General features: G+C 37.0%; 1 protein-coding gene across 2 annotated transcripts in view; it reads left to right on the top strand.

Moving 5' to 3' along the window:
* Positions 1-25,292, top strand: part of ITGA1 (integrin subunit alpha 1) — a 169,189-nt gene that overhangs the window by 74,173 nt on the left and 69,724 nt on the right. For both annotated transcript variants that reach the window (XM_041747906.1, XM_041747907.1), the window contains exons 7-8: positions 12,072-12,220; positions 15,787-15,937. In XM_041747906.1, the coding sequence (XP_041603840.1) occupies positions 12,072-12,220; positions 15,787-15,937 (300 nt within the window). The remainder of the gene's footprint in view (positions 1-12,071; positions 12,221-15,786; positions 15,938-25,292) is intronic.

The following is a 25,292-nucleotide window of genomic DNA, read 5'->3' on the forward strand; positions in this document are numbered from 1 at the left end:
TTGCCATGACATAGTGGGCCCTTAATAAGACTCTGTGGAATAAATGTGTATGTCATAATTGATGCTTTTTAAAATCTTTCTCTGATAGGTGGACACTTAATGAGACACTATTTCTACAACTGGCATTTTAATATTCTTTTAAGTATATTACTTTATACTCTGGGCTTTAGTGTTTATGCTTTAGTATTTTCTAATCTTTTTCTATTTTGGCTTAAGTTGTATTCATGACTATTTTGTAAGTAATTCTCTAAATGAAATGGATCGGAAAGGACATATTTACTAAACCATCAATTTTGCTAAACTGTATTTAACAGGGTTTTAAATGTAACACATTTAAACTCCCTTTAAAATTTGACCTTCTTTGGATTCAGAAAGGAAATTTATTCATAGAAATTTTGGAAAAATACTTCCTCTTCAAAGAAAATGTGTATGGTTGTCTTTCACGTGGTCTTACAGTAATTCTCTCCAAAAACATAAACAATTTATTTTAACAACCATTTTTTTCCCTGACTGGTTGTAACATAATTTAAACAAGTTTGGTTTTTTTGTCTTTTTCTTTTTGCTTGTTTTCAATTAGAGCACCCAGTTCTGCCCTAAGATTGGCAGAATTTCCTTCTGGAATTTTTTCTCCCAAGTATTTATCCTTGCTGCCTTCATTCCTGAAAGGGGGATATATAAACATAAATTGTGAGAGAGACTACAGATAGGAAGCTAAAAGCTGGATGGGGAATTCTTAGAGTCCTCAACCACATCAAGGGCATAAAGGTATTAAGAATGGAGTTAAGAGGATTTATGAAGAAGATTTCTCTGTAAAAAGAGCCTAGTGAGAAAGTCTTCAGCGGGATCATACAGTGAGCTTGGTGTGTCCACTGAAGTTGGGACACACAGTTGACTAGACTCTGACTCCTGCCCGAAATACCTAACCGGCGAGATAACAGCTAACCAGCTCCTGACAGGCAATCAGATGAGAGGAAGCCATAGTCGAATTGGCCTGCAGGCCCAGGGTCAGTCGTCAGTACAAAGAATGTGCATGTTTATGAATTATCACGGAATCATGCTAGGTCCTGTCCATGGACTTCCTGAAGGTGAGCAGAGGCTTCTGCACAGAAAGTCAGAAGACATCCCTGATATCCAGGGACAGCAATAGTGAAATGCATTCACCCAGACAAGGTTGCAGGTAAAGGGACATCTGCAGAGAACCCACAAGAAGGCTGTTAGCACTGGATCTATCTCAAGATAGCACCAATCAAGTAAGAATTCCTGTATCCTTTATTCATCTTCCCTCCCCCTGTCCCTGTGGAGGTCAGAAACTACAGTTAACAAGCAAGGGAAGATAAGAAGATAAGTAAAGAAACAAAGAAAGAAACAACTAGTTGTTTCCCTTTCTCAACTCATGCTTCTCACCCACTGTAAGCCTTACTTAGTAAGGGAAGGAGAGAAGATTTAACTGTAAATCAACTTTGATATTTTGTCTTCTTGATTTTGTTTTAATTTAAGTTGAACCCCATGAAATTGTTGCTGTATGATAATTTTGTTGACCTACAAATACAGCAGTTTCTGTGGTACAACCAAAATTCAAATACATTTGACCTTAGGACAATGTGAAGGTTAGAGACAATGACTTTCTGAAGAGTTAAAAATCTGCATATAACTTTTGATTCCCTGAGAACTTAACTACTCATAGCCTGCTGTTGACTGGAAGCCCTTCCAATAACATAAGCAGTGGATTATCATATATTGTATATGTTATACATGTTATATACCGTATTCTTTTTTTTTTTTTTTAAATTATTTTTATTTATTTATGAGAGTCACAGAGAGAGAGAGAGAGAGAGAGAGAGGCAGAGAGAGAAGCAGGCTCCATGCACCGGGAGCCCGATGTGGGATTCGATCCCGGGTCTCCAGGATCGCGCCCTGGGCCAAAGGCAGGCGCCAAGCTGCTGCGCCACCCAGGGATCCCTATATACCGTATTCTTACAATAAAGTAATCTAGAAAAAAGAAAAGGTTATTAGTAAAATCATAAGCAAGAGAAAACACATCTGTTACTACATTGTATTTACCAAAAAAAAAAGTCATGTTATCAGTGGACTGACCCACACAGTTCAAATTTGTGTTGCCTAAAGGTCAATTTTATAGGTCTCTCTTTTTTTTAACAGATCTTTCAAAACAAAGAATAAGACCTTTATCTTTCTATCCAAGGGGAATGGAAAAACTTCACCCTAAATAAGTTTTAAAGAGATCATTGGGCCCCCAAAAAATTACATTATGACTATACCTCAGAAGTTCTTGTTTACTATATTAATTACAGTTATACACCTAGTAACAAGTAAAAATCGAATATGATGGCCTATTCTCTGCAGTGTAGATTTGTCATTCAGTAACTGCACGTATTGGAAGATAGTTGCAAAGATGTGAGAGTAACTATCAACACAACAAAGAAAAAACCTTCGAAAGGAATGAAGGGGGGAAGGAAGGAAAACAAAAAAGTTTGCATTAAGAATGAACTTGTGATGAGCACAGAATGATGTATAGAAATGTTGAATCACACCATATTATACATCTGAAACTAATATAACACTGTATGTTAATTAAGTGGAACTAAAATTTTAAAAACTTTAAAAAAATAAGTTTTCTGTATGACAATTAGTATACATTAAGAGAATGCAACACAATTACAAAAAGATCAACTCCAAATAGTTATTCAAAATTTCTTCCATGTTCCTGTGTGGTCCCATTAAGACTTTTGAAAACATAGTGAAAGAATTTTTGTAAACCAGTTTTTTTACCCAAGACAGAGTAAAGGCTGTAAAATTGCCTTTTAAAAAAAACCACCTATAAAAACAAACCTGAAACACTCTGAGCTTGCCATAAAAGATATGATGGTATAAACATTATGGAGGTCTTATTGATCCTCAATACCTAAACATAACATTGCTTTTAATAATAAATGAGAATGATATAAATATGCCAAATACGAGTGCATTACCCTAAATAAAACCAGTAAATTGTGAGGCTTGATATAAAAGTGAAATATACTAATGGAACAATGTCTAGATTGTTGCTATCAAGAGTGTAGAATAACATTAAACCAGCCAAAATGAAAGAGAGAAATTAATTAAAATTTAGGAATATTATTTATCTTTCTTTTTACTGCACATTTTATGGTTATTTTCCCTAGAAGCCTTAAATATTAGGCCTGATTCATTGTTTTGAAGTCTGAAAAGAAGCCTGACTGCACCTTGCAGCCATATCCTTGTCAATCAGGCTATAGTTTCTGACAGTGGTGCTGTGAATGAGGTGAATCTTCTCTATCAACAGCTACCCGTTCTCCATTTTTCCCCCCTTCCTCCATCCATAACTCACCTGAGTTATCCTTCCAAGGTAAAGTTCAGACCATAGCATTTCCCTGGATAAAAGAAATCTCCTATCTTTGCCTGCTGAATAAGATCCAAGCTCTCCAAGGGACTATGTGGCATTTGTCACCTGGCACCAGTCATTCCCACTGCCCCCTGCCTCCCTGGTGCCCTAGCCTCCCCTGGCCTTCCCTGAACACATCATCTGTGTCTGCATGAGCCCCCCTGCCCAGAGTGCCCTTCTCTACCCCAGGCCCTAGGTGCTAGGTATACTTCATAGACTTACCTCCAATGTCACTTGCTCTGGCACTTTCCATGATCTTTCCACCCCTGCTTCCCATGAACAGTTCTTTCCCTTCCCATGTTTCCATACCTTTTGCTCACCCTTCACTTATTGCTCTCATCATTGGTAGCGCTACTTTTTGTATCACATATCTGCCTCTCCTGGCAGACTATGAACTCTACTTTGACAGCATTGTACCTTAATCCTTTTATTTATGGGATACAATTTAGAGTTTTATGTCTTTCCAACCACAGAGGAGATGAATTATTTGGTTTGGAAAAATGTCATTACTGGGATTTTTCTCCTTGTGTTAAAAATCATTGTTGTGGGGCACCTGGGTGGCTCAGTGGTTGAGTGTCTGCCTTTGGCTCAGGTTGTGATCCTGGGGTCCTGGGATCGAATCCTGCATTGGGTTCTCTGCAGCAGGCCTGCTTCTCCTTCTGCCTTGTCTCTGTCTCTCTCTCTGTGTCTCTCATGAATAAATTTTAATAAATAAAATCTTTTAAAAAAAATCATTGTTGTAATAACCTCCTTCTTTCACTCTACTTAATGAAATCATTGAGTTAGAAGTATGTGTTTGTGGGACTCCCCCGAGACATCCCCTTCACATTAGGTTTCAGGCTTTGCAGGTGTTCCCTCCCTGGCTCCATTCACCTCTCTTCCTGATTTTTCCCATAGTCTTCTCTCTCCTCAGAACTTTACTTTCACTCTCCTATCCTTGCATTTTTGAATTTGGATCAGCTTCATTGCAGCAGTATCTAAGAGGGCAGTTAAATATATCCCTTTCCCAGGACCTATATTTATCATCATTTAACTTTATATTTCTGAGAACTCATTTCATCTGAGAGCCAGGCTCATCTATGTCCCTCTCCATAGTGACAAAAGGTTAAGCCTGGTTTCAGCTAACATTGCATCAGAATGACCCATGCTGACAGTTCAATTGGACTGCAATCTATATTATTACCACATTCATACTCTGACTTCTAATTACATTAGAAGCACATTATAGGGTAGGGCTTTTGTACCATAGTTTGGTAAAAGGAAATATAAAATTGGCCAGACACAAAGTCTGAGCTCTTTTCACGTTAAGCAATTGTGCATCTTACACATAAAACTTCATTATTTTACCCTATCATTATTCCCCTAAAGAACCCATTGAGTTAATAATGTTAATTGTTTACTGAAAGTCCAGAAACTTAGTTCACGCCAGAAATTAAAATTTAGTTACTGCAGTTAAAACATTGATTTAACAATACAAAGTAATAATACAATTGTATATGGGAAAATAATTCCATTCCTTCATAGCTTTTTGACTTAATACACATAATAGCTATTTTGCATACTTCTCTTTCTTAAACTTCTTTGTCATGCTGTTGCTACTTGAAGTTTCATGAGAGAAAAATCAGAATGCCTTCCTTTCGGTGATTTCTTTTCTATTTCTCACATTCACTTTCCTCCTCTTTCTTCTCTATTCCCCAGAAGAAATGAAACCACTTAGATAACTAATTCATTGTAATTTGGCAGATACACATGAAGTATCTTACTGATCAAGTATTATGCTAGATGTCATGGGCAATTTAAAAATTACAAAAACTAAAACTTTGTCCCTGAACCTAAAAGACTTCCAACTTAGAAATAAAATAAAATCTTATATTTGGATAACTGCAGTACATGATATTGTATCATGAATATATCAAAGGTGAATGAGGCAAAACAATTAATTGATATTTACAAGTAGGTAAGTCAGTATTATAAGGCAATTTTGTCCAAACTGTGTTGCTTGAGATGTTGAATATTTTTCTCCCAAAAAATATTCCCTTAAATAAGAATAAAATATACCAGGTCTTCCAATTCATGATTCACAATGCATGCTGTCATATTAGAGATTCTGAGAGCACTTTCATTTTTTAAAAAAGATGTATTTATTATTTTAGAGAGGAGGGGATGGGCCTGAGCGAAAGAGAGAATCTCAAGCAGACTCTCAGCCGAGTGTAGAGCCCAAAGCAGGGCTCAATCTCACAGCCCCAAAATCAGGACCCAGCTGAAATCAAGAGTCCGTCACCCAACTGACTGAGGTGCCCCTCTGAGAGCACTTTCAAGAGAATTTGCTTATGAGACGGAGTAGAGCAAATAAGGACAAGAGTAACAAAAAAGCCGTGGTCTTTTGCATTTGAAATTTGTAGCTTTTATCTTTTATCTCTTATCTTTTTCTTTTTTAGTTAATATAAATAGCAGTGGGAGAAAAAAAGGCAGACAGAAGAGATAAAGGCAGAAAGACAGAGAGGATATAGAAGGGGGTCCCGCTGTAAAGATAAATGTTAACTTTGTGTTATTCATCATTTTCCAAGATTACTTGACCATGGAACTCTTTAAAAATCATACCTAGTAACACACAAAAGGATGATAGTACTCCCTAGGAAAGGAGTAAGGGAATATTAGTTTGTGGCTTAGCTGAAGAAGGATTATAAATCTCATGTTTAAATGGAGGGTTTGAATAAGTGTTACAAACCTTTGGCTCATGTAAAAGAATCCTCAGGCATTTGTGTTCCTGATTTATGCCATAGCCTGAATCTTAGTTCTCTTTGGCCTTAGAATATAATTACATACCTATATCTTTTATTCTACTTACTCAGGAAGTACAAACTGTATCTTTCTAGAAAGTAAAGGCTTCCTTTACAGTTGCCTCTGAAAAGTGACTGAAGTTCTACTTGTGATTCATCTATCCCTTGTGAGTGTTGTTACTATCTTCCTGTACTGTGTTACGGATGCCATAAGCTACTCTTTTTTCATTTTCTTTTAAAGAGAGCCTACATCTAACCTATTGCCTCTTTTAGCTGTCACCCCTGTCTGCTTATTTCCATTCAGCAAACATGCCGAGAACTTATCCATCTCCATTACTCCTCAACAGTGTTCTACTTAATTTCTACCCTCTGGATCTTGTATCATTCCAACAACGGAAGCAACTGGCTGCTTCAAGTCACATATGATGATTATTGGCTGTTTTTATTTTTCTCAGTTCCTAGAATGATTTCAATTCCTCCTCATTTTTGACATATTTTCCAAGTTCCAGACAGCATTGCTTTTTCCCATTCTACATTTGTAACTGATTGTTCTTTACCTGAGGATCTCACTCAGAAGGCTGCATCTTCCTCCCTCCATGAAGCCTTTCAACGTAAGACAATAAATATATTTGTGCTTCTCTTCTCCAGCCTCCTTACAATTTGTATTCATCACTTGGCTCACTTTTTATCTTGTTATTTAATCATCACCCTTACTTGGTTCTGTTGCATTTGCATATACACACAGTGTGCTAGAATGAATCTGTTTTACTTACCTTAAATTATACACTAAGCTAGGACTGAGACTGTTTTTATTCACTGGGTCTTATCAATAGTCAACAAAGCATTACTAATGTTTGTTTTGGGATTTGACCATTTTCCTGTGATGAAAATCAATAAATGGCACCCCTTTCTGGAGAAGACACAGCAAGCCTTATTCTGTCTGGTTCCTAAGGAAATATGCAGCCCAGTATCAGCCAGGGGCCTACACTGAGTGTCACTTCCCTGAGATCTAAGTTTCTACTGCCCAGTCTTCTCATTTCCCACACTACTTTATGTCTTTTTTCTGCTTATCATTATTTCTCTGCTATCTCCATATTCTACTTGCTTATGTGAAATGTTACAGTCATTTAGTAAGAATGTATGAGGGTCAACTCTAAGCAAAGCAAAACAGTGGCATGGGATAAGAAACTACCAAAAGCTATGACATAGTCCATGCTCTTTACCCCTACTTGGCCCTCTAGAACATATAATTTAGTTGGAGAGATAAAGCATGCATACAAAGCAGTTGAGAAGAGTGCAGTACTCACAGGAGCAAAATAGACAAGTTTGCCTCAAAGCTTAGAGAAGGGGAAGATCAGTATGAGCTACATTGGCTAGGTGGAGAAATTTTTGCAGAGAAAGTGAAACTTATCTCCTGGAATGAGTAGACTATATCTTTGTTGGAGGGATGAGAAAGGGTAGGGGCAACATTTGAACTGGGGAATCTTAAAGATGAGGGAGAACAAATAAGATACAGTCAGGCTTTGAGTAACTGCAAGTCAGGGGAAGAAAACTGAGTTTTATCCTATAGGTCTAGTATTTCCAGGAGCACCTGGAAGATCTGTCTGTTTTCTATCTTAATTAGAATAAAAATTCTCTTCTAAAGTGTACTGTGTATTTCAAAGTCATTGATATACTAAGCAGTGGAGAGCCATTAGAGATTTTTGAACAAGGAAGTTACATGATGAAAGAATTTCAAGATAGTAAACCTTCCATTAATATGTAGAAGAAGCTGAGGAGAATGGAAATAGGAGGGAAAGCAAGAGCAGAGAGACCAACTATTGCCACAGTCCAGGTTCAAGGCAGTGAAATCTGGCCTGAGCTAATGAAGAAATGCAGAAAGAAGGATAATAGCTCCCATGAAAAGAAGTAGAATATATGCCAGTTAAACAAGGCTGCTTTGTGCCATCATATTTGACATTTGCGATGTACTTTACATACCTTATAAAACCTTCTATGAAATATTGGGTTACTTGGACACTAGGAATAGCAGAAAAATTGTATCCCCTTGCAAAGTCCAAAATCAGTGCTTTGAAGCTTCTCTTTCTCTCCCTTAGGTCTGGTTTCCCAGATACAAACCCTAAGAAAATGAGCCAAGTGATAGTGATTTACTAAGGGAGTGCTTTTAGAGAAAATAGTAAGATATTTGGAGAAGCAAAACAGTAGCAACTGAGGACAAGCAAGGGTGTGATTTCAGGGTAAATCAAGACGCAGGCTGATCTGGAAGGGGAGCTCCCAGTTGAGTCAATGTGCTGGTCTTTCACTGCCTGCACTGAGGCTTCGCCTATGGAACATAGTAATTGGCAAGGAGAGAGAAAAATCCTGGGCACTCCTGGCTTTTTGAGCCCCTGGGGCAAAACACTTCTAGCAGTCCAAGGACAGTCAGTCATCTGAAGAGATGCTCAGGTGGAGTTAGAAGCAAAGTATAAAGAAAGCAACTGGCATTTGTAAATTCTCTAGAGAATAAATTTAAGAAAGCGATATATATGTTAAGTCGATAGAGAAAGAGAGAAAGATATAAAGCACTGATTTTTTTACTTACCAAGGGCTAAAAATTTTCTATCCCTAGTGTTCAGATAATCCATAGTTTATAGAAGGTTTTATAAGATATGTAAAGCATGTTGCAAATATCAAATGTTATGGCACAAAGCAGCCTTGTTTAATTGGGATAAATTCTACCTCTTTTCCTGTGAACTCCTCCCAATGTATCAGTGTGATCCTCTCTTTTTCCTGAGCAGTTAATGGCTTATGACAGTTAATGGCTTTTGACCATTTGCTCTCAAATGGGAGCAAAGTGCACTTGTTGGTAAAAAAAGAGTAGGACTGTTGGGCTGTGCTATGTGCAAACACATTAGAGATTCATGGCCATAACTTTAAAGTGAGACCAGTCTACAAGTTGTGTGATTTCTGTCTAGAAACATTTAGTGTCACAGAAGCACACAAAGAAAAGGGAGATATTTGGACTTAACCAGATTTGGAAGTTAGCCAAGCGAGTTAATGGAGGGGAAAAATGGTTAAAGGAGTTAAAGTTTGCAAGTAAATGATTATGGTGATGGACCATGGGATCTAGGCTAGGTTAAAGAAAAAAGTAGGATCTCTGAATTAATAGGAAGTCTTGATATGGTGAAGGAATTGATGAATTAGATATACTAGGTAAATGAGCTGAAGTTAATGGGCATACAGAAGAACACTTGAATGGAGTTGGAGGTGCTGCAGTTTTTCCAGTTGACAAAGTTGAGGATAAGACCTTGAGAGTGAATAACAGGTGAGCTATAGGAAAAGATTATGAAGGGCAGCCCCGGTGGCCCAGCAGTTTATCCCCGCCTTCGGCCCAGGGTGTGATCCTGAAGATCTGGGATCAAGTCCCACATCGGGCTCCCTGCATGGAGCCTGCTTCTCCCTCTGCCTGTGTCTCTGCCTCTCTCTCTCTCTCTCTCTCTCTCTGTGTGTGTGTGTGTGTGTGTGTGTGTGTGTCTCGTGAATAGATAAAATCTTTAAAAAAAAAAAGAGGAAAAGATTATGAAGATGAGGAAGTCAAAGAAACAAGAGACTAGACCGTTCAATAGATTATCCAAATAAGAGACTAGGGTGTTCAGTAGATTCACCCAAGTAGTAAAATGTCCAAGAATAATCACAGGAATGACAGTTCTCAGAATTTTTTGGTCTCCTGCTTAGTCAAATAAAAACAAAGGGGAATAAAAACAAACAACTCCATAAGATGTCCTAAATGGATGAGCAATTAACTTTCACAACAGTATTTATTCATCTTGATACCTAAAAATAGGCATAATGTTTAAGCATCAACATCATTTTACCTTTATTTACAGTGAATATTTATATAAACAAAGACAGTATCAAACCTTCATGGTTTCCCTTAATAATTATTTAGTGTCTCCCTGGATTATTAATTAAAAGCTATAAAGGTCATTGGGAAAATAATTTTAAATCTATGTAGAGAGTGATAGATAACTATCCATTTCATTATAACTCAAGGAAATAACTTGAACTGGAGTTATTGGTATGTCCCATTCATTTATTATTTTTTGCATAATTAGTTCATTGTAGCCTACTTTATTTCCAAAGGGACTTCTGGTCATCTTTATTCCAATTATAATAGTGCATAGTCTTGGTACTTATGGTGACAAATATTCAGTGAAAGATATATTCTTAGAAGAACAGGGCTATCCTGGACACAAATTGAGCAGATTGCATGTTCACTCAGCTTATTATGTACTTTATCTTACACTTGTATATGATCTCTAGTTGTTTCTTATTTATCCTATACCTAACTAAGCAACTCTAAGGAAGAATTAATATGTTCTATTTCTATTTTTAAAATATAATCTTTTTGCTTTGATTTATTATATTCTCCAGTCCCTGAAGATTAGGTAGCTAACTCATTAAATTCATCAAGTAGCAATGAAATGGTAGCAGCATTTAGCAGAAACTAGCAGGATGAGGTGACAGAGAACGCAGGGACTTTAGGAAGTTGTATTTTTGTAGAGAAGAAATAGAGTGATGGAAAGAGCTGTGGTATAAGGGATTCACATTTTAGACTAGACCCTCATCTGCCCCTTCACTATGAGGAGTATTTTAAACTTAAATTACTCATTTATAAAATGTGATACTATAATCTGAATAAATTAGGAAAAAAAGTTTTTATAAAGCATTAAAAATATAGGATACAGGATGCTTGGTGGTTCAGTGGTTGAGTACCTACCTGTCTTTAGCTCAGGTCGTGATCCTGGGGTCCTGTGATCGAGTTCCACATCAGGTTCACTGCAGAGAGCCTGCTTCTTCCTCTGCCTATGTCTTTGCCTCTCTCTGTATGTCTCTCATGAATAAATACAATCTTTTAAAAATACATATTTATATAGGTTACTATTCTTACTTAAGTATGGTGGCATAATTGCGCCAAGATGTCTAATGTCCTCTTTTTTTAAAAAAGATTTTAATTATTTAACATTATCCTGTCTGTGCTAAAGACAGAGTGAAAGGAGGGAGGCAAGAAAGGGAAGATGGAGAACATGAAAAGGGAGGGTGGGGAGAAGGGCTGGCATGAGAGAAATGAAGCTATGCCTGAGCTAGATACAGCCTGAAGCAGAAGCGTGCTCCCCCAGAAACATGCCCCACTTATTACTCATCCAGCCTCATCTTGTTTCACTTCCCCTCACAGCCTGGTCCAGGCTCACTGACTTCTTTTTGGTTCTCAGGACATCCCTGCTTTTTGCTCATTTCAGCTTCTTTACACACAGATTCCCCTTGTGTGGATCCTGTCCTCCCACTCAATCTTTATCCAGGACAGATCTCCACCCTCCTTGTACCTTTCAGCCTCAACTTGAATATCACTCTTAAGAGGCTTTCTCTGAGCCCCCACTTTGAAGTAGAGCCTTAGGTCCTACTTGCTAAACAGCTTTTCCATTACAGCCCTCTCCACAGTTGAACATGCATTGGAAGGATCATGTGTTCAATCTCTCTCTCTCTCTCTCTCTTTCTCTCTCTCCTAGTTAGAAGCTCCATGAAGGCAGAGAGCATGTCTGTGTGTTGCACTTTCTACCCTCCAAGGCCTGCCAGAGTCATTAAGTAGAAACTGGTGAAGAGATAAACCAATCACTTGAGAAATTTAATAAGAGTATTGTCATTCTTATTCTTTGGGCTACAAATATCCACAAGTGGAAATGGTTATTGCTGTCAGAATAGAAAGATTTGTGTGCTGATGAATTTTTTAACTCATCTGAAAGACAAAAACATATATCTGATCCACACGTTTAAACTAAGAAAACTGAAAACCAGACATTGCTAGATGGTTAACTCACAGTGGCTTGGTATTTCAGGTTGGAATTGTACAGTATGGAGAAAATGTAACCCATGAGTTCAACCTCAATAAGTACTCATCAACAGAAGAAGTACTTGTTGCAGCAAATCAAATAATCCAGAGAGGTGGCCGCCAGACTATGACAGCCCTTGGAATAGACACAGCCAGGTATGTGGATTAAAAAAATAAACCAAAGTAAAAGACTATGAAAAAATAACTGCTCACAATCAAGCCTTCTGGAGTGTTGATTGAACATTTACCTTGACAATATTTAACTGTCTTTTTTAAAAATATTTTTTAAAACTAGGTCCCACTGGCTAACTAATAGTTATAGGATCAAGTTTTTCTACAATATGGTCTCCCCTCACTTCATATCTTTCCTCTTATTCCAAAGATTGAAATGATGGAAATGATGGAAAGTCAGTCACAAAAATTACTGTAGTCTTCTCTATCATATTCCTTATTACTAAGACATAATATTAGTGAATATTTTTCCCTTTGTTCTTTGTTTACAGCTTCTAGGAATCTCATTTTTTTAAAAAAGGATTAATATTCATTTATTTCTACTCAATATGTATTTATATCTTAGTATGTTCATAATTTTACAGTACCTGATATAGGGTTATTGAAACTCTCAAGTAAGATTTTTTAAGAGGCTAAATTCATTACTGCTGTATTTGAAATCATTTGAAAGCCTAATCAATTGCAAAGATTAAAAGAAGTTGTAAGAACATCATCATTTGTTTGCTTTTTCTTCCTTTCTCCAAATTCCCTCTTAATTACATCCCTTCCTTATTCTTACACTTCCATGGAGAACACATAATCCACTCTGGTTGAATTTATTCTATGAGAAGCTAAGAACTATTCTTTGATTACAGTGTGGAACAATTTTTTTCTGTTTTTTTTCCCCCAACTGCACTCAACTCTTATCTCTTGCTATTTTCTTCCTGAGTTGCCTTTAAAGCTAGTAAGGTTCTGAACAAAAACTAAACAATACCAAAATCTTGAGAAATCTAGTAAGTAGTTGGATTAATATTAAGGATCCTTCTGTTAAGTATCTTCAACTTCTCAACTGACTTTAAAGTGCTAACTATCCATGCTCTCATTTTACCTGCCTGCTAAGATCAGTATTTTATGCGGGTTAAAATAATTAATATGGATATTAAGGAATGAGTTGGATATTTAAAAATTTAAAATTTCATGTGCAGCATTAGATTCATAAGTGTTAGAGAAGCATGTGGTTCTAGTTATATGAGGCTCAAGAGAAAAATAACCACAAACAGATGGGGTAATTTTACATTTACCTGCCTGTAGGATCACCAATTTGCATGCACGAAGAGTGTGCATATTGAGGTGTAGTGAATGCACCCTCTTAAATAATTGCTAAGTGTGACTGCACAAAGTAAATCAAAGTGTTCTTTGAAAGCTCTGAGGCTGTAGGGAGCTGTGTATTTTCCACAGGCAACCACTTAAGAATGAATATTCGTCTTTGAAAACTAACTGAAGAAATATTCTGGCTGCTTTGCTCTTGCATAAATACACTCTAAATACCATGACCCTATATGGTTTTTGCCTACATGTTTCACAAAGGGCTTAGCTGTAGAACACACAGTTTATTGAGTTCTGTATATAAATACAACTCCGTAATGGTATTACTAAGTATCCTCCTTGTACATTAGTTTTTCACATTAAAGCATATTTTTAATTGCTCTTTATTCCTTTTAGGCAGGGACAGTTACAAACAATATTTTTAATTTGTTAGAATCCTTGACTTCTATTTTCATTGGATGATAGTATTTGGGGTAAAGGGCAATTTGCTGAAAATATTTGAAACAGAAAAAGTATGCTCGGAAGTTCTGCCAGTGGCTACTCTTACATTATATAAAACCAACCCTTGTTTAGATCTACCAGATTTTCTTTAAGAAATGTCTTTCGGGATTCCTGGGTGGCTCAGCGGTTAAGCGTCTGCCTTCGGCTCAGTGTATGATCCCAGAGTCCCAGAGTCCCGGCATTGAGCCCCACATCAGGTTCCCTGCATGGAGCCTGCCTCTCCCTCTGCCTGTGTCTTTGCCTCTCTGTGTGTGTGTGTGTGTCTCTCATGAATAAATAAATAAATAAAATCTTAAAAAAAAATGTCTTTTAATCATCTCCATCAGTTGAGGTTCATTCAATAATGGCCTGGATCTCCAAGGGATTTAGGAAGTTTTGGTGATCCTGTAAGGATCAAGTCTTATATAATATCCATGTCTGAACTTCATTTAAAGACTAGCCTTTAAAAAAAAAAAAAAAAAGACTAGCCTTTAACATCTGTTTTCACCTTTGTTTGTGCATATAAAGAAGTCAGAAAAATCTATCTGTATAGTGTAGAAGGCAGAGATATACAGCTCCCTAGTAATCATTTTTTAATAGCTTCTTTATTTTGAAAATTTTAAGAAAAATCAAAAAAATAGTACAACAAAATCCTGTGTACTCAACCAAACAAATCGACAATTGTTAACATCTTGTCGTACTGGATTCAGTCCTTTTAAAGGAAAATAATCACAGATGAAATCTCTTTGTCCATGTCACTAGGATCTTCTCTCCTGTTCACAAGATACCTACTATTGTGCACTTACTGTGTACCTACAGTAAAACTAGTGTGTATTGTGAAAATCCTTTGAAAGGTTAGCTTAAGAAAAATAATTTTTAACATATCCCAAACTACGGCTATCTGTCCTCTTAACCAAATAAAACTATTGAAATGGACCATTCACTATAATGAATACTACATTTTATGCCAAAATCTAAAAAATATCATATGAAATCCTTTCAATGTTTCATTCCTAACTAAAATTTACTTGACTCCAGAAAGGAAAGTGAATTGAGTGAAAGAAAATAATAGAGGAGAAATGTGCCTCTGTGTGTGTGTGTGTGTGTGTGTGTGTCTGTATGTGTGTAGAAGCACAAAACAAATAAAAATTGTTAATTTCCCCTCTCTTCCATCTCTTTCCATAAATGCTTTTTTAATTAAATAAAAAATTCCTTTCTTTGCAGTTAGGTTATAGAATTTTCCCTTTCTCTCCATGCCACTTTCTTCCACTCCAGCCCCAGGAGCCTATGTCCTAAAACCTCATTCAGACCAAATGTTTCATACCTACTCCATCTGCTCTTAATCCCCAAAGCCCTCCTCTGTCACTGACTCAGATCACAGTGATCTGCAGTCTTTTATTACTATGTCCGATTTTCCCCCATACCCAAGAACACTCTCAAATACTATCAGCCATACAAAATTCTCCTCAGCTTAGAAGATTTCCATACTCTTCTATAAATGTCAGACTAGATGTGGTGGAAGTGATTATAAAGTAAAAGCTTCTGCCAAAAGCAGAAAAAAGGAGTGTTTATAGAGAAAGGAGTGGCAGAGAGAGTATTTAAGATATGACCTTTTCTAGGTCTGATGTGTGTGCTCCAGTCACACCTTTCCTGAGAAGTTTTTAAAGAATGAAATACTGCTGCCCTTTGTAGATGGGAGATGTGATGATTAGCAAAATGGTGAACTCTTCATCATCTGGGAGAAATCTAAAACTATTACAAATAGCGATCATTATGCCTCCCAGCTTGAATGATGGTTGTCAATGTTGATCTTGGAAGGACAACACTGGTCTAACTAAGTTGACAGTGTTTTTCTTTTGTTTATCACTTTGCCTAACCTTGGGGTGAGTGTTTTATTTGCTTTTTTTTCCTTGTGATCACTTCAGGAAGGAAGCTTTCACTGAAGCCCGGGGTGCCCGAAGGGGAGTTAAAAAAGTCATGGTAATTGTGACTGATGGGGAGTCCCATGACAACCATCTACTGAATAAAGTCATCCAAGACTGTGAGGATGAAAACATTCAGCGGTTTTCCATAGCTGTAAGTACATGGTTAACATGGTTTTCAAACTCTGGTGCAGAGACAAGAGATGTGTACATATCATGGTTATTTTTATTAAATTTACACAAACAATGTTGAAAAGGAAAAACTTCTCTATTTGAAGGTAAACTCTGTGGGGGTAGGATTGGGTCGTGCTCCCTTTGTATCCTAGGGAAGAAAGGACAATAAAAGAGACAGAAGTAGGAGAGGAAAAGGAAGAGAAGAAAAGGAGAAGAGTATGCCCCAGCAAGGGGAAGAATGCTGGAGGGACATAGGGAGGAATGGAGGAAGGGAAGAAAAGAGTGAGAGAAGGAAGGAGAAAGTAGAAGGTAGGAATAAAAAGGAAGGGAGGGAAGAAAGGAGAAAACTGAAGAAATGCTAGAAATAAATTCATTGCCTGGAGAATAGTCCAAGCTGATAGAGGGGTAGAAGACCTTAATTTTGTCTTGTCCCAGGAATTCAGCTAGATAGCTATCAAAGCATTCTGAACACCTGCAAACTCAACCAGAGATGTAAGAAAAGTATAGCTGCAACTCTACAAATAGAATAACGACGACTTTCTGCAAGAATAACAAGATGGAAAAACTCACCTCAAAAAAGAGAACAAGAGGCAGTACTGACTGCCAGGGACTTATTCAGTATGGGTATAAGTAAGACATTGGACCTAGAGTTCAGAATAATAATTATAAAGATACTAGCTGGGCTTGAAAAAAGCATAGAAGACACTAGAGAATCCCTTTCTGGAGAAATAAAGAACTAAAATCTAATCAAGTTAAAATAAAAAAGGCTATTAGTGAGATGCAATAAAAATGGAGGCTCTTACTGCTAGGATAAATGAGGCAGAAGAGAGAATTAGTGATATAGAGGACAAAATGACAGAGAATAAAGAAGCTGAGAAAAAGAGAAATAAACAACTACTGAATCACAAATGGAGAATTTGAGAGGTAAGTGATACCATAAAAAGAAACAATATTAGAATTGGGATCCCAGAAGAAGAGGAAAGTGGGTGAGGGAGGGGCAGAGGGTATATTGGACCAAATTATAGCAGAGAATTCCCTAATCTGAGGAAAAAAACATATAATTCTAGAAAGCACATAGAAACCCCTCTCAAAATCAATAAAAAAATAGGTCAACACCTCAACATATAATAGTGAAGCTTACAAATCTCAGAGACAAAGAGAAAATCCTGAAAGCAGCTCAGGACAAGAGGTCCATAACCTGCAAGGGTAGAAACATTAGACTGGCAGCAGTCCTATCCTCAGAGACCTGGCAGGCAGAAAGGACTGGCATGACATATTCAGGTGCTAAATGAGAAAAATACGCAGCCAAGAATACTGTATCCAGCCAGGCTGTCATTCAAAATTGAAGGAGAGAGAAAAAGCTTCCAGGACAAATGGAAACTAAAAGCATTTGTGGTCACTAAGCCAGCCCTAGGGGATCCTTTAAGTGAAGAGAGAACCCAAAAGTAACATAGATCAGAAAGAATAGAAACAATATACAGAAACAGTGACTTTTAAGATTTAATACAGAAGGTAATAATGGAACAAAATTAATCTTTCAATAGTTTCTCTGAATGTAAAAGGGCTAAATGACCCCAAAAAGACACAGGATATCAGATTGGATAAAAAGGCAAGACCCATTGATATGCTGTGTGGAAGAGACCCATTTTAGACCCCAAGACATCTCCAGATTGAAAGTGAGGGGATGGAAAACCATTTATCATGCTAATGAACATCAAAAGAAAGCTGGAGTGACAATCCTTATATCAGAAAAATTAGATTTTAAAGTGAAGACTAATAAAAGATGAGAAAGGACACTATATAATAATAAAAGGATCTATCAACAAGAAGAGTAACAACTGTAAATATTTATGTCCCTAACATGGGAGCAGCCAAATATATAAACCAATTGGTAACAAAATTACAGAAACACACTGATAATAATATAATAATAATAGGGAACTTTAACACACCAATCACTGAAATGTATAGACCAGATCATCTAAGCAGAAGATCAGGGGATCCCTGGGTGGCGCAGCGGTTTGGCGCCTGCCTTTGGCCCAGGGCGCGATCCTGGGGACCCGGGATCGAATCCCACATCGGGCTCCCTGCATGGAGCCTGCTTGTCCCTCTGCCTGTGTCTCTGCCTTTCTGTTTCTCTCTGTGTGACTATCATAAATAAATAAAAAATTAAAAAAAAAAAAAGCAGAAGATCAATAAGGAAACAAGGGCTTTGAATAACACACTGGACCAGATGGACTTCACTAATCTATTCAGAGCATTCCATACTAAAGCAACAGAATACACACTCTCCTTGAGTGCACATAGCACATTCTCCAGAATAGATCACATACTGGATCACAAATCAGGTCTCAACTACTGCCAAAAGATTGGAATCATTCCCTGCATATTCTCAGATCAGAATGCTTGGATACTTGAACTCAATCACAAGAATAAATTTGAAAAAACTCAAATACATGGAAGCTAAAGAGCATCCTACTAAAGAAGGAATAGGTCAACCAGGAAATTAAAGAGGAATTTTTTAAAAATTCATGGAAACAAATGAAAATGAAAACACATCTGTTCAAGATTTGGGGAATGCAGCAAAAGTGGTCCTAAGAGGGAAGTATACAGCAATATAAGCCTTTTTCAAGAAACAAGAAAGATCTCAAATATATAACCTAATCTTACACCTGAAGAAGCTGGAGAAAGAACAGCAAATAAAGCCTAAACCCAGCAGGAGAAGAGATTTAATACAGATTAGAGCAGAAATCAATGAAATATAAACCAAAAGAGCAGTAGAACAGATCACAAAACTAGGAGCTGGTTCTTTGAAAGAATTAATAACATTGATAAACTCCTGGCCAGATGTATCAAAAAGAGAAAGGACCCAAACAAATAATATCATGAATGAAAGAGGAGAGATCACAACCAACACTGAAGAAATACAAACAATTATAAGAGCAACTCTATGCCAACAAATTAGGCAATCTGGAAGAAATGGATGCATTTCTGGAGACGTATAAACTAACAAAATTGAAACAGGAAGAAAAAGAAAACCTAAATAGAGCCATAACCAGCAAAGAAATTGAAGTAGTAATCAAAAATCTCCCAACAAACAAGAGTCCAGGGCCAGATGGCTTCCCAGGGGAATTCTACCAAACATTTAAAGAAGAATTAATATCTATTCTTCTGAAGTTGTTTCAAAAAATAAAACTGAAAGGAAAACTTCCAAACTCTTTCTTTCTTTCTTTCTTTTTTTTTTTTATTTATGATAGTCACAGAGAGAAAGAGAGGCAGAGACATAGGCAGAGGGCGAAGCAGGCTCCATGCACCGGGAGCCTGATGTGGGATTCGATCCCGGGTCTCCAGGATCGCGCCCTGGGCCAAAGGCAGGCGCCAAACCGCTGCGCCACCCAGGGATCCCTTTTTTTTTTTTTTCCAAACTCTTTCTTTGAGGTCAACATTACCTTAATCCCAAAACCAGACAAAGACCCCACCAAAAAGGATAATTACAGACCAATATCCCTGATGAACATGGATGCAAAAATTCTCACCAAGATACTAGCCAATAGGATCCAAGAGTATATTTAAAGGATTATTCACCATGACCAAGTGGGATTTATTCCTGTGCTGCAAGGATGGTTCAACACCTGCAAATCAGTCAATGTGATACACTACATTAATAAAAGAAAGGACAAGCACCATATGATTCTCTCAATAGATGCAGAAAAAGCATTTGACAAAGTACATCATTATTTCTTGATTAAAACTCTTCACAGTGTAGGGATAAAAGGAACATGCCTCAATATCATAAAAAAAAACATATACAAAAAGCCCACATCAAATATCATTGTCAATGGGAAAAATTGAGAGCTTTTCCCCTGAGGTCAGGAACACAGCAGTGATGTCCACTATCACCAGGGTTGTTCACCATAGTACTAGAATTCCTAGCCTCAGCAATCAGACAACACAAAGAAATAAAAGGCATCCAAATTGGCAAAGAAGAAGGCAAACTCTCACTCTTCACAGATGACATGATATTCTATGTTGAAAACCCAAAAGACTCCACCCTAAAATTGCTAGAACTCATACAAGAATTCAGCAGTGTCAGGATATAAAATCAATGCACAGAAATCAGTTGCATTTCTATACGTTAACAATGAGACAGGAGAAAGAGAAATTAAGGAGTCAATCCCATTTACAATGGATGAAAAAAAATAAGATACCTAGGAATAAACCTAACCAAGGAGGCAAAATATCTATACTCAGAAAGCTATAGAACACTCATGAAACAAATTGAGTAAGACACAAAGAAATGGAAAATTGTTATATTCTCATGGATTGGAAGAACAAATATTGTTAAAATGTCTGTTCTACCTAGAACAATCTATACATTCAATGCCATCCCTATCAAAATATCATCAACCTTTTTCACAGAGCTATAACAAATAATCCTAAAATTTGTAGGGAACCAGAAAAGACCCTGAATAGCCAAAGGAATGTTGAAAAAGAAAACCAAAGCTGGTGGTATCACAATCCTGGACTTCAAGTTCTATTACAAAGCTGTAAACATCAAGACAGTATGATACTGGCACATAGATCAATGGAACAGAATAGAGAACCCAGAAATGGACCCTCAATTCTATGGCCACTAATCTTCAACAAAGCAGGAAAGAATATCCAATGGAAAAAGACTCTTCAACAAATGGTGTTGGGAAAACTGGACAGCCACATGCAGAAGAATGAAACTGGACCATTTCCTTACACCATACACAAAAATAGACTCAAAATGGATGAAAGGCCTAAATGTGAGACACAAATCCATCAAAATCCTAGAGGAGAACACGGGCAGCAATCTCTGTGACTTTGGCCACAGCAATTTCTTGCTAGGCACTTCTCCAAAGGCAAAGGAAACAAAGGCAAAAATGAACTATTAGGACTTCATCAAAATAAAAAGCGTTTGCACAACAAAGGAAACAGTCAACGAAACCAAAAGACAGAATGGGAGGAGATATTTGCAAATGTCTTATCATATATAGGGCCAGTATCCAAAATCTATAAAGAACTTATCAAACTCAACACCCAAAGAACAAATAATCCAATCAAGAAATGGGCAGAAGATATGAATGGACATTTCTCTGAAGAAGACATACAAATGGCCAACAGACACACGAAAAGATGTTCAACATCACTCAGCATCAGGGAAATACAAATCAAAACCACAATGAGATACCACCTCACACCAATCAGAATGGCTAAAATTAACCACTCAGGAAACAACAAATGTTGTGAGGATACAGAGAAAGGTGAACCCTTTTATGCTATTGGTGGGAATGCAAGCTGGTGCAGCCACTCTGAAAAACAGTATGGAGGTTCCTCTAAAAGTTGAAAATAGAGCTACCCTATGACTCAGCAATTGCAGTGCTAGGGATTTACCCCAAAGATACAAATGTAGTGATCTGAAGGGGCACCTGCATCCCAATTTATAACAGCAATGTCCACAATAATCAAACTATGGAAAGAGCCCAGATGTCCATTGACAGATGAATAGATAAAGAAGATGTGATATATATATATGTATATGTATATTACATATATATATGTAACGAATAGATTAAGATGTTATATATAATATATATTATATATATATATATATATATATATATATGTAACACAATGGAATACTACTCAGCTAACAACAAAAAAAGAAATCTTGCACTTGCAAAGACATGGATGGCACTAGAGTATATTATGCTAAGTGAAATATACCAATAAGAGAAAGATAATCTACTTATATGTAGAGTTTAAGAAACAAAACAGAAAATCATAGGGGAAGAGAGGAAAACATATAACAAGACAAAAACCAAAGAGGGAGAAAAACCATAGGACACTCTTAATCATAGGAAACAAATTGAGGGTTGCTAGAGAGGAGGAGGGTTGGGGGACGGGGTAACTGGGTGATGGACATTAAGGAGAGCACGTGGCGTAATGAGCACTGGGTGTTATATAAGACTGATGAATCACTGCCCTCTACCTCTGAAACTAATGATTTTTGTTAATTAATTGAATTTAAATGAAAACAAATAAAATAAATACTTTTCATACTAATTAATAATTCTTCCCACAATTTGGGAAGGTAGAAAATCAGGACATGACTTATAATAATCTACTAAAAGTGAATAGTGGTATTTCCATACCTACAACTCTTTGAGTTGCAGAAAAGAAACAAAAGGTCACCTCATTTTTTGTCTATTCTGGACAGTCTATACTGAGACTTAGGAGTAAAGTCCCTCCAATGGCAAGACTTTCTTATGTGATTCTATAGATATGGGTGCTCCTCTGTGCAAGTCACTTCTTGGCATTACCAGTAGAATGGGGAGAAATCAGAAGACATATCATTGCTTATGTGCTCCATGCAGAGCCATTTCCTCCCTACTTCATAGCTGCTAACACTGCAGCCAAAGTGAAGCAACCAGAAGCTATAAAATGTTTTCTGTAATTGCATTTAAACTGGACAAGAAGGGGAAAATGATCAGAAAAGAAGAAATTTCCTTTAGTTCCAAGGAAAAACGTAGCCTGCTATTGATGATGGAGAAGATATTACAAAGTACTTTAACTTTTTGTGAGCAAATCTGTATCAATATAAAAGTAATCTGTTATTAATAACATTTGTCTCTCACAATCCAAAGAGAGAGAGAGAGAGAGAGAGAAAGAGAGAGAGAGAGACTGTCAGAGTGCTTTTTACCTCTTATTAGTGATTTTTTTTTTTCTAAATCAATTTTACTACCTCCATAAGCTGAGATGACTCAATTTCGTGGTGCCACCCCATGGAGCATTCAGAAAAAGAGAAATAAAAATTCCATCTTTCAAATGGAAATATGGAGAATAATTTAAATTATCATGCATAAAGACTCTGTAATGTACAATAGTTTTTTCTGTGTTCTAGATTTTTCTTTTTTGTCCTTTGTGGCATCCCAAAGAGAGCAGGGCAACTTTCATTTTCCCATTTATGAATGAGGAAACCAAGGGACAGCAGGCTCCATGGCTATAGGCCACATGACCAAGGCTGCAGACCCCCTTGACTGACCATATGTATCACTGCTCTGGGCTGTTCTTCACGCCCTAATCTCTCTTTCTTGCTGCTCCAGATCTCTGGAAGGTGCTGCAAGACTATCCTAACATGTTTTCCCTCAATTCCCCAGACTCCCAAATTCTCTCCAGCCCCTGTACCAGAGCAAAAAGACCCAGTAGAGACACTAAGCATGTCCCATCATGTCGTAACCTTAAACAACAACAGACACATGGGCACTTTCCAAAAGTGAGAAGAAGGCGGTGGGGGGAGGGTAGAGAAGAGTATATTTTTGGAACTAGAAAGACCTTTGTTCAAATTCTGCCTTTGTGACAGTAGATAAGTGCTTAATACTCCAAGCTTCAGCATCTTTATTTATAAGTCGGGGTAAATATTGTTTCTCTCTTTCTCTTTCTGTTTCTCTTTCTTTTCTCTCAGATAAAAAATCAGTGAGAAGGTAACTATAAACATCTAGCACAATAGCAGGCTAGGCAACCAATAAATATTTTTCTTAAGGGTCTTTAACTAGAGTAGTTTACAACCGTGAAATAATAAAATTCATGGTACCTCAGAGCTAGAAGGAATCTTAGAGATTCTTAGGAATCTTAGAGCAATTGTGTTGCCGCCTTGCACAAAAACCTTCAGAGATTCCCCCTGGACTATCAAACCTTATCTCAGATACAACTGTGTCCAGCCTTCCTTTCTAGTTGTTTGCTCTCATTTCCATAGCATGTGCCCTTCGCCCAGGGGGAGGGAGTCTTCTTAATACAAACTGATTTTTTAAATAAGTCAGGAAGCAAAAATTTCAGAACTATAAGAGTTTAGCCTAAATTGTTTTTCAATAGAATCTCTCTTTTTCATTGTAAGTATCAGATATTACCCATAGTGGTTTTTCAGCATCTCATCAGTGAGATTTCCTCCTCCATTCAAAAGTATGAACAATGAAGGACACCCCACACCCTTGTAACAATGGAAGAAGAAGAGTGATTCATCCCTGTTAAACTCTCAGAACACATTTTTTTTTTTAAAGATTTTATTTATTTATTCATGAGAGACACACAGAAAAAGAGAGGCAGAAACACAGGCAGAGGGAGAAGCAGACTTCATCCGGGGAGCCAGATGTGGGACTCAATCCTGGGACCCCAGGATCATGCCCTGAGCCAAAGGCAGACTGAACCACCAACCCACCCAGGTGTCCCCCCAGAACACAAAATTGATTCACTGCTTCCCAGGGGCAAGGTGACTCTACCTATTTTATAACCAAGATGACTTTCTTATAAGACAGGACAACTTCTGATTGCAACAATGTTCTTTTGTTTTCTTTTCCAATTTTAATTTAAATTCTAGTTAGTTAACAAACAGTGCAATATTGGTTTCAAGAGTAGAATTCTGTGATTCATCATTTACATATAACACCCAGTGCTCATCACAAGTGCCCTACTTAATCACCATCACCCATCTAGCCCATCCCACCTACATCCCTCTATCACCCCTTAGTGTGTTCTCTATCTTTAAAAGCCTCTTATGGTTTGTTTCCCTCTTTCTTTTCCCCCCCTCTCATATGTTCATATGTTTTGTTTCTTTAATTCCACACATGAGTGAAATCATGTAGTATTTTTCTCTGATTTATTTCATTTACCATAATACACTATAGCTCTATCTACATTGTTGCAAATTGCAAGTTTCATTCTTTTTGATGGCTGAGTAATATTCTATTATGTATATATAATCTAATATATATTATTATACATATAATATAATCTTGTATATATATATTTATACATCATCATTTTCCCCATTGAATTTTACCTAATATATTTATACATCATATATATATATATATATTTATGTCATCTTCTTTATCCAAAGAGGTTAGTATCCAAAATCTATAAAGAACTTATCAACTAAACACCCAAAACACAATCCAGTTAATAAATGAGCAAAAGACATGAATACTTCCCCAAAGAAGACTTCCAGATGGCTAACAGACACATGAAAAGATGCTAAATTTCACTCATCATCAGGGAAATACAAATCCAAACCATGATGGGATTCCATCTCGCAGCTGTCAGAATGGATAAAATTAACAACGCAAGAAACAACAAATGTTGGCAAGGTTGCAGGGAAAGGGGAACCCTCTTGCACCATTGGTGGGAGTGCAAATTCTGGAGAACAGTATGGAGGTTCCTCAAAAGTTAAAAATAGAACTACCTATGATCCAGCAATTGCACTACTAGGTATTTACCCAAAAGATACAGAAATACAGGTTCAAAGGGGTACATGC

This window comes from Vulpes lagopus, chromosome 3, assembly GCF_018345385.1.
Source record: "Vulpes lagopus strain Blue_001 chromosome 3, ASM1834538v1, whole genome shotgun sequence".
Classification (NCBI taxonomy): domain Eukaryota; kingdom Metazoa; phylum Chordata; class Mammalia; order Carnivora; family Canidae; genus Vulpes; species Vulpes lagopus.